This window comes from Hyperolius riggenbachi, chromosome 10, assembly GCF_040937935.1.
Source record: "Hyperolius riggenbachi isolate aHypRig1 chromosome 10, aHypRig1.pri, whole genome shotgun sequence".
NCBI lineage: Eukaryota > Metazoa > Chordata > Amphibia > Anura > Hyperoliidae > Hyperolius > Hyperolius riggenbachi.
In genome coordinates this window covers 115,889,701-115,902,416 of record NC_090655.1, presented here as the reverse complement: position 1 = coordinate 115,902,416, position 12,716 = coordinate 115,889,701, and the positions used below count along the sequence as shown (strand labels likewise).

The 12,716-nt window shown below is 42.2% G+C and overlaps 1 protein-coding gene across 3 annotated transcripts in view; it reads left to right on the top strand.

Moving 5' to 3' along the window:
- Positions 1 to 221: 221 nt before the first annotated feature.
- The window catches only part of WASHC2C (WASH complex subunit 2C), an 81,840-nt gene continuing 69,345 nt past the window's right edge, over positions 222 to 12,716 (top strand). For all 3 annotated transcript variants that reach the window (XM_068257608.1, XM_068257607.1, XM_068257606.1), the window contains exons 1-6: positions 222 to 489; positions 3,551 to 3,715; positions 5,737 to 5,802; positions 7,644 to 7,817; positions 9,050 to 9,143; positions 10,833 to 10,906. In XM_068257608.1, the coding sequence (XP_068113709.1) occupies positions 376 to 489; positions 3,551 to 3,715; positions 5,737 to 5,802; positions 7,644 to 7,817; positions 9,050 to 9,143; positions 10,833 to 10,906 (687 nt within the window). In that variant the 5' untranslated portion in view covers positions 222 to 375. The remainder of the gene's footprint in view (positions 490 to 3,550; positions 3,716 to 5,736; positions 5,803 to 7,643; positions 7,818 to 9,049; positions 9,144 to 10,832; positions 10,907 to 12,716) is intronic.

Below are 12,716 nucleotides of genomic sequence, written 5' to 3'. Positions count from 1 at the left end.
TATTTTTACATAAAAGACATAAAACACAAAAATGTTAGTTTTGCACAAATGAAACTTTAGCCATCTCCACGCAGTCGTGCTCTCCACAGACACTGCAGCTATACTGTGTATAGGACTACGCAGGGTTCTTCTCACTCCCAGCACAGTAGCACACAAGCTGTTCAGCCCCCAGCAGCATTGTGACAGCAGCATCCGCTCACGTGCTCTAGCAGGTCACATGATGCTTGTCACCTGAGCTTCACCAACATGGCGTCTGTGTCAAAGTAGAGTGGGGAAAAAATTCGGCAATGCGAAACTAATGTTGTACTACAGGTCCTAATTACCGCGGGCGGCCGAGCTGCTTCTCGCTGTGTATTATAGTGCCTTTGCAGGGTAATGATGAACGGCCCTGTGAGCAGTGCAGGGGATGAGCCGGTGTGGGAGAGATCCTGGAGTCTGGAGGAGATCAGGAGGAGCAGCCAGACCTGGTCTCTGGGGGCTGATGCTGGGGTGAGTGACAAGTGTACCCAGCAAGCAGAATCTCTACATTCATGTTTCTGCTTGGGTCCAGCGCTCCAAAGCTGTATTTACACTTTCTCTCTATATGATTACATGTTCATACTGTGCATAGCTCAAAACTGTCCCTCTTTTAGAAGCATGTGCCCCTTATTTTGTTCCCTAATGTCCCTCTTTTTGGCCTGATGTGACATTACTATATACTTTGCAAAGGTGTGCAGTTGATGTCAGTGCAATAATAAATACACTTGGAATGCACTTAGTATAAATACATGCATTTCTCTATCACTATGAGAATTTGCTGGTGTTACATTTTCTGTCTGATCTCTAAGGCTACTTTCACACGGGGCATTGTGTCGCACAATATAATGGTATTGCTAATGCCTTGCAATTATATTGTAATGGTACATTCATGTTGGCATGTTAGCAGTGCCGTGACATAACGCGATGCATGCAGTGTGGCACCGCATGTTATCTTTTAGTATTTATATAGCGCTGACATCTTCCGCAGCGCAGAACAGAGTATATATTGTCTTGTCACTTAACTATCCCTCAGAGGGGCTCACAATCTAATCTGTACCATAGTCATATGTCTATGTATGTATCGGTGTAGTGTATGTATGGTAGTCTAGTGCCAATTTAGGGGGAAGCCAATTAACTTATCTGATTGTTTTGGGGGTGTGGGAGTAAACTGGAGTGCCCAGAGGAAACCCATGCAGACACAGAGCAAACATACAAACTCCTTGCAGATGTTGACCTGGTTGGGATATGAACCTGGGACTCAGCGCTGCAAGGCGAGAATGCTAACCACTATGCCACCGTGCATAATGTGCGCATTAAAAGTTGCAGTGAAACTGTATGCTTCACACCACACTCATTGGGCTTGATTCACTAAAGGGTGCTAAGTATTAGCACGGCAGTGAAAAGCCGCTTTGCACATGCAAACTACTTGGCACTCAAGTTTGCATGTGCAAACTACTTGGCACTCAAGTTTGCATGTGCAAACTACTTGGCACTCAAGTTTGCATGTGCAAACTACTTGGCACTCAAGTTTGCATGTGCAAACTACTTGGCACTCAAGTTTGCATGTGCAAACTACTTGGCACTCAAGTTTGCATGTGCAAACTACTTGGCACTCAAGTTTGCATGTGCAAACTACTTGGCACTCAAGTTTGCATGTGCAAACTACTTGGCACTCAAGTTTGCATGTGCAAACTACTTGGCACTCAAGTTTGCATGTGCAAACTACTTGGCACTCAAGTTTGCATGTGCAAACTACTTGGCACTCAAGTTTGCATGTGCAAACTGCTTGGCACTCAAGTTTGCATGTGCAAACTGCTTGGCACCCAAGTTTGCATGTGCAAACTGCTTGGCACCCAAGTTTGCATGTGCAAACTGCTTGGCACCCAAGTTTGCATGTGCAAACTGCTTGGCACCCAAGTTTGCATGTGCAAACTACTTGGCACCCAAGTTTGCATGTGCAAACTACTTGGCACCCAAGTTTGCATGTGCAAACTACTTGGCACCCAAGTTTGCACGTGCAAAGCCTTTACACGTGAGAACTGAGTTATCACGCTTTAGTGAATCAAGCCCACTCTATTTTATTGTGCAGGCAAAGCTTTGATTTCAAGGCTTTGCACGTAAAAACTAGGGTGCTAAGAAGTTTGCATGTGCTAACTAGGGTGCTAAGTAGTTTGCATGTGCTAACTAGGGTACTAAAAAGTTTGCATGTGCTAACTAGGGTGGTAGAAGTTTGCACGTGCAAAGCTTTTAGGCGTGATAACTGAGTTATCACGGTTTTGTGAACCAAGCCCATAGTGTGCAATGCAAGTTTTTCCCCTTTTTAAAGGGAGCACAACTCAATGCCCAAATGTGAAAGTAGCCTAAAGGATTGCATTTATTATTTCAAATTGCTAATTAGATTAACATTATCAAAGGAAGAAACATAGTGATATTCAAAATATGTAGTTTACTGTATACGAAAGTTCTTCCTTCACTAGAAATGGTTAATGAGCAAGTAATTCTGACTTACATGCAAGCTTAATGCAAATTGCAGTCTGCTTAGAATTGGGCCAGTCATTGGCACTTTCTACTGTTTTTGATCGGCCCAATTCCTAGCTGCAAAAAATAGCACTGCAATTATAAACATCTTATTGGCCAATGGCCATCTGTTGTTTGTGATGTGCCTCTCTGAAAATATTACTTCAGGTGTTTTAGGGGTGTGTGTCCTTTTTCCGCAAACGTTTTTTCAATAAAAAAAACATGCATTACACTGTCTTGCTCCAGAAAGTGGCGCTAGTCTACTTTAGGGGACCCAGCACATAACCTCATAGGGAAATTCTGCTAATGTTATTAGTAGGTCGGCACCCTCTTAAACTGCTAGGTATCTAATAGGTTGTAGTAAACTATGCCCACACTATCCAGCCAATCACAATGTTTTGTACTGTAGGATGCTTTGATGGAACAGCTGTTCACTATGAGGTTTCCTGCTGGGTCCACTACAGTGTACTCCCCAGAATTTTTTTCCAGCCGGGTGGCATGAAAAAGTATCCGGGTGGGGCACTATGAGAGAATGCAGGCCTGGTGCTTCTTTGCACAACTCTGCTTATAGCACAGGAGGTGAGCCGATGACAGCCGGGTGCTCATCAAAACTAGCTGGGTGCAGCACCCGTCTAAAAGAGCCTGGGGAGAACACTGCACTAAAGTAGACTAATGCCCAGAATGTTTGGAGGTTATGCGCCAAGGACAACAAATTGTAAATTGTTTAAAAGTAAATAATGTGGCAGCCTCCATATCAACCTCAGGTCAGTTGTCCTTTAATCCCAAAGCTCCATTTTTACTAAAAAGATTGCAGTTTGGCCTAAGTTCCGACCAAAGCCAGCACTTGGTGTACAGAACAGAGAATAAATATTTATGTAAAATTAATTATGTAAGTAGTACTTTCTGCATTGTGCCCACAACATGTAGATAACTGTGAACTTATTATCTTAGTAGGTGTAATTTTGCAGTTATTATTGCCCCCCCAATAAATGTGCTGTAAACGTTTGTTTTGTAGCTTTTGAATTTCTTGAAGGAATTTTCCCACCAAACCATATCAAGGACCCACGATATTGAGAAACAGTTGGATGGCTTAGTCCGAGAAGTGAAGACCACAGATTGCAGGCTGCACAATGTCTTCAATGATTTCCTCATGCTGTCTAACACTCAGTTCATTGAAAATGTAAGTGTCGCTTTTTTGCATATTACTGATGTTTCTCCTGTAGCAATTAACTTGAGTGTTTTGTCTTTAAAGTGAAACTGACGTGAAAATAAACTGATGAGATAATTATATTTAAACTCCTACTTCTAAAATAAAATTCCTTTTTTTTTCTTAGATAACCTATGTTTTTATTTAATATTTAAACATTTACAAAGTACATTGAATTGTTTTTACTGTCTGTGCTTAGTGGCAGTCTAATAAGTGTATTAGAATTAAAATACATGAACCATTTACCTTTTTCTATCTTTCCCCTGCCCTCAGATTTTGTATTTTGCCAGGAAAACTTTTCTGGCTGTAATTTGCTTATCAGTGATGCTTACTATACTTCCATGCCTTAAAATTACCTCTTTCAGGCAGAAAAATAATAATAAAAAAAACAGCCTGGCTGTTAATATGTTTTGCAGTGTACGTATACATGTTTATCTCATCATGTCAAATGTCGCCTCTGGTACACTTTAAGGTGTACAAGTCTCTGTATACCCCACCTCTAAACATAAACAGAACATCTTGGTATGTTAAGTTCAGTATGCTGAGGAATAGCGTGGTCTAAACATTTATAAAACTTCTTTAAAGAGTAACTGTCAGGCTGCAAAAGCTAATTTAAACCTCTATTCTCCTGTGTTAAACAGTTTAGAAGGAAGCCAAAAAGGCAATACTGCAGTTAAAAATCTTTCTTACTTTAGATGTTTGCTGACAGCAAGGCTCCGTATTCCCAGGCTCCTAAGGAGGACGCAAGCCGAATAACAGATACTGCAAAGCATTCTGGGGCCCTCCCCTGGCTGCTAGTGAGGCTCAAGTTTCAACAGCATGTAACAGTCTAGCTCACAGCACTAATAAATCTCTGGCAGAGTACACTGCAGGAGTCCGCTATTGTTCCTAGCCACATGGCTAATTAATATTCACTGCACGGTAGTGTTATTCATTACCAGCGTTTGTGAGAGTGGAATCATCAGGAAGCAGGCAGGACATGACGACACATTTGGCTTCATAGGAGACAGACAAACATGGAACCTGCCATGAGCTGTCAGGAGCATCATTCTCTGCAAATACTATATAAAAATTATGTGAAGTACAAACATGGACAGTGAAATGCATATGTAATGTAAGTACAGCCAATCTTTAGCTACTGATATATGTGTTTATTTTCTCTGAGACCTTATACCTAACAGCTCCTCTTTAAAGATTTCTGAAGTAACTCTACTGAGAAGTGCCTAGATCTGTAGGAGAGCAAATTCTGTGATCTTCCCACCCCTCAAGGAGAGGAGACACTCCTCTGAGGACTGTGACGTATACATTTTGGACAGAGAATAAAACTGGTTCACTATGGAAAAGAGGCTGTATATGTTAAAAAGGAACAAGTATCTCCAATTGGGTTTGGGGCACTGGAGTAGTTGAGCAGTTATGGGCCCCAGTGCCCTCAAGCCTGCAACATAACAATGGATATAGAGCACCAAAATCTGCCTGTAACATAACTGGATATAGAGCACCAAAATCTGCCAATTGTCTGAAGAGGAAGAGGTCCTGATGCCTTTGCAGTGTCTGCATCAGCTATTGATACACAATTGATTGGGGGATCTTCAGCATACTCTGCTGTTTTAACATCTTGACTCAAACATCTTAACACACCTTCAGTCACATAAATTGAACAGTTGACATCTTTCAGTAGGTTTCAAGGTGCTAACATAAAAATCATGGCTATTGGGTGCGGAGGTCCTTTTTTTCGTATGCACACTGATCTCTCATTCTTACTATGCCACACTTTCAGGTCCCTCCGGGATAGGCTATTCACACGCATACATTTCTAGGCATTCTGCCACCGCATTAAAACTAACAAAGCATTTAGCTAGTGATGAATTGTTTTCAGAAAGGCAGACAAAAATATCTGGTTGAAAATGCTTTATTATCTTTGAATGTGCAACAATTTTTCATATATGGGGACCATCACAGTCAGAATGTCATCGCTGTAATATGTCTGATTGCAGAGAGTATACGATGAAGAGATCGAGGAACATATAGCAAAGCCTGATCAAGCAGAGAAACCTGAACAGGTAAGTTGCTGCCACATTTGTGTTTGTCATTAGATGACTGTAAGTAGGACGCTTCCAGGGTAGCAGCTTAGCAGAGTAAAAAGAAGTGGATCAGACCGCTATGTATCTTTTCTGTAACTGTTAGCTGATAAATTACAGTATCGGCGAGTGACAGAATATTACTGAACAGGTAGTGGACTTATGCCATACCTAGGAAGTGTTGGTTCTGCACAACAGGATGTCGTACCTGTTTGTATTTTAAGGTCCATATCCACGGCAAGATTGCGTTGCTTGTTTTCATGATTTCTGCAACATCGGTAACCCATTAGCAGCTTCAAGAGAGTTCTCATTTGAGGTAAAGGCACTGCTTTTTGACCTCAGTCAGCAGAACTCGTCGTGCTGTAAATTCTTGGAATGCTTTGATCTCTCTCTACTAGCCGAAAATATAGAAACTAAAAGCAGAAATGTGCTGTTATTGTCTCACACTGTCTAACTATGTAACTGCCCCGAGTGACAAGAGGCCAAATAAACATTACAGCAGTAGTAATTAGACGCAAAGGAAATGTAGCAAGAGATAAAATAAGTGCTAAAATAAATTGGCCTGGAGCATTTGCAAGCCTCTAAATAAATTGGCTGCTAAAGGGTTAAAGACGTCTGACTGTCATGATCACATCGGGAACGATTGTTCAATCTTCTACGGAAGTCTTTGGACTTTAGCAAAATAAATCTTTAATATGAGTGATAGTTTGCACGACCGTTTGTGTCCCACCAATTACGATGTTGGGAGATAGATCAGGGAATGATTGTTCATCAGTGGTGGAGTTCCTCAATCTAATCTTCCTGTAGGTTCCCAGTAATATGGAGTAATCCAATTTAATTCCACAGTATTCCCTTCCTGAAGAACCCATCAGCTACTACTATTGACCGAATAAATACCTTATTAGTCTTCCATAGTCTAAACACTGACTCCACTGTGATATGTTCAGTGTTTTATCAAAGTGTTTTTGGTCTCACAGGAGGTAAAACTGGGACATTGTTGATAAACTAAAAAAAAAATACTTAAATCTTAAGTCTGGCCACTTTGGGTTCTGGCCGGTCAAAATGCGAAATAGTAGGGCACCTGCGTCCGATGTTAAAAATGAAATTATTCCTGGTGGCTCCTCTCCTCGCTGTCTTGATCCTGTCACGGGTGTCCAATGTCAGAAATTAACGGATTTCTCCACTCCGGCTCCTCCTCCTGCCTTCCTCCTATTTCCCTCTGACAGCCAGGAGGACACACATGCACCCACAGTCATGTGAGCTGCAGGGATTCGTTCTGTTAATTCCTGCAGAGCGGGTGCTGGCAGAAGCAATGTCTGCAGCAGTCCCGCTCTGCTTTCCTGCAGCCACGAACAACTCTCGAGTCCATGTGTGTCCCCGGCTGTCAGAGGGAAATAGGAGGAAGGCAGGAGGAGGAGCCGGAGCAGAGAAATCCGTTAATTGCTGACATTGGCCACCCGTGGAGGAGCGCGAGGAGAGAAAGAGGACACAGTGACGGGAGCGCTGCGCTGATCGCCAAGCCAGGAATCATTTCATTTCTAACATTGGCCGCAGGTGCACGGCCACTTCGCGTTTTGGCCGGCCAGAACTCGAAGTGGCCAGACTTCGGGTTCTGGCCGTAACATATACAGGAAACTCAAGCTAGAGCTTTCACTTCCTATGTTAGTTTGAAAACAATATAGACTGCACAATATTGGTAGGATCTACCATAGCTACTTTCTATTATTCATTACCACTCTGTCGACTGAAATGTTGGACAATTTCAGCAGTAAAATATGATTTGAAATTATTGCTGTGTTTCTAAACTGTGTTACTGTTTTAAGGAGAAAACCAGGGAACAAAAGGAGGCAGAACTGATCCCAAAAATCCAGGAAGCTGTAAATTATGGATTACAAGTGCTGGAAACTGCATTTGAACAGCTTGATATCAAGGCAGGAAATTCAGACTCGGAGGAGGAAGAAGTGAATGAAAGAGTTGAGCTTATTCTGGAGCCGAAGGTAAGATAGATCAACAAACTAAAGTGGAACTCCAAGTAACTCCTCTATACAAGGTCTATACTATTGCCATTGTCTAATCATCAAATTCAATTTCATACCATAAATTTTTTTTTCATGGTAATTTTTTCAGTTTATGCACAGCTTCCATTTGCTGGTTGGAAGCATCAAGCCTATCTGCATGGAGTTTGTATGTTCCCTTTATGCTTGCTTGAGTGTACACTGTTCCCACGCATCCCATAAACCTAGAAGAAGTTAACTGGGTTCTATACAAATTTATGTAAGTCTACAACAGGGGCTATTGTAGGGACTAGTTTAGGAGCTTCTCTGAAGAACAGTTACTGACATTTATTTATTTGTTGTATTTATTTATTTATTTGTTGTATTTATAAAGCGCCAACATATTACGCAGCGCTGACATGACTCTGTAAGGCTCACTTTACACAGTTACATGTAAGCAAGCTGAAAATAAGGTTTGCCGTTAATCCCTGCATTATATAGAGCAGAATTGATGGGATGACCGGTTTCTGAAAAATAGGGGCGTGACACTTTAATTTCACTGGGCAAACACCTAGGTTACAGTGCCTCTATATGAATTCTAATTTCCCCGGTACAGATTGCTGCTGGAGTCTGACAGTTTGAAGAAAAGTGTGAGGGCCCGTTTCCACTACTGTGGTGCGATTTCGACGGGAAAATTGCGGCAATGAATCCGCATGCGATTGGGGTTTCGTTGGCGTTTATGTGGATTTTCATGCGGAATCGCTCGCGGTTTGCGCAACGTGATTTCAACCATGGCAATGCCGGTATGCATTGACTCGGGTTTTTAAGCGAAACCGCATGCGGAAACGCTGGGAAAACCGCAAGACTAAAATGCTTGCAGTTTTCCTATTTAGTTACATTACCGACGAATCTCGTGCGGGTGTGCGGCGTGCGAATTCTGATTGGTCTGCCGTGCAGATTTTTTCTCTACGACAAACCGCACAGAATCCTGCATAAGTGGAAACAGGCCCATCCACTTCTATTGCTTGTGCGAATCTGCATGCAGAAAACGCATGCAGATTCGCAGTAGTGGAAACTGGCCCTGAAACATTCTTCCTGTTGGTATCCTCCCAAAAATCCTGCTATGAATTGGCAGCCAGCTGTTGTGGCTCTGAACTAATAAGATAGTTATTTAGAAAAACTGAACTGCATAGAAGCTGTATTTGTTGATTGATTGGTGCCCAATGTTTTCACAGGATCTATACATAGATCGGCCTCTACCTTATTTAATTGGATCCCAATTATTCATGCAGCAAGAGGATGTGGGCCTTGGAGACCTGTCAAGTGAAGGTATTATACAATTACTGTTAGTAACTGTCGGGCATTAAATCAAAAATAATTTTTTTATTTTTATCTGGTAAAAAAGTAATAAAGATGCTAACCAGGCAATCCAAAAGTTAAAAATCACTCTTAATTTTTTTTCCCCATTAAACATCATTCCCCACTTTCCCTGGCTCTTATTTGGTACATCTGCTGCACAAAGGAAGTTGCAGAGCATGCTGGGTTTTCTTTTTTTCTTCTTTACTTTCCCCTCAGACTTAAAGAGAGTCTGAAGCGAGAATAGATCTCGCTTCAGACCTCATATATAGCAGGGGCACGTGTGCCCCTGCTAAAACGCCGCTATCCCGCGGCTTAACGGGGGTCCCTGTCCCCCCAAATCCCCTCCGTAATGCGGGGGAGCGCTTCCGCATTGGGGCAGGGCTAACAGCCGCAGCCCTGCCCCACGCGCGTCTGTCAGCGCGTATCTCCGCCTCTTCCCCGTCCCTCTCAGTCTTTCTTCACTGAGAGGGGCGGGGGAGAGGCGGCGATGCGCGTCTGATAGACGCGCTGGGAGGCAGGGCTGCAGCCGTTAGCCCTTGCCTCCAGGAAGCAGAATCTGCAACCAAGAAGACGACCAAGGTTTGCGGGGGGTGGGTTGGGGGGTCAGGGACCCTCGTGCAGCCGCGGGATAGCGGCGTTTTAGCAGGGGCACACATGCCCCTGCTATATATGAGAGCTGAAGCGAGATTTAGTCTCGCTTCAGTGTCTCTTTAACTAATGCACCCTGATTGGCTGAAGCCTCTTTACATCCTGTTTTCTCCTCCCACACACACCTGTTCTTCTTTGATTGGCCAATATTTCTCAATGTACTTTCTATTGCAGAGCTGGGTGGGAGTGTCTGAAGACTGGGAGGAGGGCGGGCAATGATACACAGACAGAGTAAGGGAGGAAATTATGTCAGGATTGGCTTCAAGATAGACACACACAAAATTGATTTTTTTGCACTATACAAAATTCACTAAAATTAAAATGTGGACAGTGCAATACATATGTTATGTAAGTAGAGCAAGTATTTATCTACTTGTCTGTTTTTTCTTCTGAGATAGTATGACTGACAGCTCCACTTTAACAGACGTGTTAAAGTGGACCTGAACCCAGAACCTCTTCTCTGCTATAATAGATACACAATAGCATAATAACCTTTAATAAAAACATTTCTTTGCTACAGCTGATACAAATCCTGCAATAAATCTGCAGTGTGTCTACTTCCTGTTTTCATGGAAGCAGAGAAAGGGTTAACATCCTGTGTTTACAAATTAGCAGCTCTGCCATGGCAGCAGAGAGTCCTGAGCTGACACAGCTGGAGAGATCAAATTACTGTGCTGATTAGTCACAGATGAGGGGGAATTAGACAGGTTTAACTCTCTAAATACATACAGGGTGTATCTCTCTCTCTTTTTTTTTGTCCTGTACAAGAGTTTAGGTCCACTTTAATGTATAGCACAGCTATGAAAGGATCCTAAATAAAAAAAAGTTTAATGTCTTTACGTATTCATGAGTCTATTGATTCTTATTAGTGCTGATTACTTTCTGTAATTTACACTATGGGATCTATGTGTTCTATACCATTTTCTTTTTATCTTAAACACACATGTATGTGTAGTATGCCTGTATGCATGTCAGTCGTTAACAGGCTCCTCCCCTTTTCTTTCTCAATAGAAGGCTCTGTGGACAATGACAGAGGAAGTGTAATAGACAGTGACGAGGAAGAGGAAGAAAAAGAAAACGAAGAGGTGAGACATTATATATGTTGTAGATCTAGCTAATTATATCCTCATGTAAACCTATGCATTGCATAGCAAAATCGAGGGTAACAATCGCTCTGCGGCGCAATTGCGCTTTTGTAAGAATCGAATAACGATAGTGGAAAATACCTATCACGATTCCTATGTTAGCAAACCCTAGCGATTTAAAAATCTCTAGCGATTTGCATTTTTGCGATTCAGCATGGCAAACACTGATAGTGGAAAAGGGACAGTGGATAGTAAAACGCATGACAGAACTGATAGGTTTTAGACCAGTCCACCTCTTCATAGGGGATTCTCAGTGTTTTCTTTATTTTCAAGAGCACTTACTGAGTAGCAGTTGCTCTGTCCAACTGCCAAAATATTGTGCAAGTGGGAGGCCGTCTGACATCTTTGTATAGATCCTTTCCAGGGTGTGCTTTTGTAAAGAATAAAGGAAATTCTGAGAATACCCCATGAAGAAATATACAAGTCCAAAACCTGTCATTTCTGTCATACGTTTACTACTTTCTGTACGTGACAGCAACATAGCAGAAAATGAATTCCTAGCTCATTTTACTTGAGAAGAAATGCACTTCTTATATGTATCTGTCCAAATGTATTTTACATTTTAGGTTTTTTTGCGACAGTGGTCCATTAAGCTTTAGTTCTCAGTTCTATTGTTTGACAATGTAAATAGGGGACTAGGCCACTACTCACACAGTTTCTCATGCATGACGCATCCTTTCCAGAGCATTTCCTTTTGGAGTGTGTGATGTCAGCCAGGATCCATTAACAAAACTTTGCAGCAGCAACAAGGGGAGAGTGTGTGTTCTCCAGCTATGGGCCAACTTTCCCCTTTGAACACACAGCCACCACTCATGTGTCCTTTTGCAGTGTTTAAACAGGAACTCCTATTGGTTAGCATTGTAGGTACAGAAGAGCCTTATTTTGCCCTGCTGTAGCTGCAGTGTTGGCCATAAGAGCTAGTCTCTTACCAGCAGTGGTGGGACGAGGGGTCAGGTAATTCGTACTGACAGGAAAAGACTGGTTAGCGCCCCTCCATGTTGCAAAAAGTACTGGCAATCAATACTGAAAGCGTTGTGAATTGGTAATGAGTGCAAATTGACTGTTGTATCCATTAAAAAATGAGAGACTGAGCTAGGGCTTTAAAGAGAATCTGTATTGTTAAAATCACACAAAAGTAAACATACCAGTGCGTTAGGGGACATCTCCTATTACCCTCTGACACAATTTCGCCGCTCCTCGCCGCATTAAAAGTGGTTAAAAACAGTTTTAAAAAGTTTGTTTATAAACAAACAAAATGGCCACCAAAACAGGAAGTAGGTTGATGTACAGTATGTCCACACATAGAAAATACATCCATACACAAGCAGGCTGTATACAGCCTTCCTTTTGAATCTCAAGAGATCATTTGTGTGTTTCTTTCCCCCTGCATCTCTCATGCACTGAAGTTTAAGGCTGCTCTTTTCTTCCTGCAAACAGCTTTGCCCTTGTCTGTAATTCCTCACTATGTGAAAGCCCATCCAGCTCAGAGGACGATTTATCCAGCTTGTAAAAGATAAGAGAGAAGAGAGAAGCTGCTCTAATCTAAATAATACACAGGCAGTGTGCATAGAGGGGCCTGGAAGGGGGAGTTCATAGCAGAACCACAACACTGAAGAACTTGGCAGCCTTCCAGACACAGGCTGACAAGTCTGACAGGGGAAAGATACATTGTTTTATTACAGAGACTGTGATAGTAGAAAGTGCTGCAGTTAGCCAGAACACATTAGAATAGCTTTTGGAACTTGTAGGA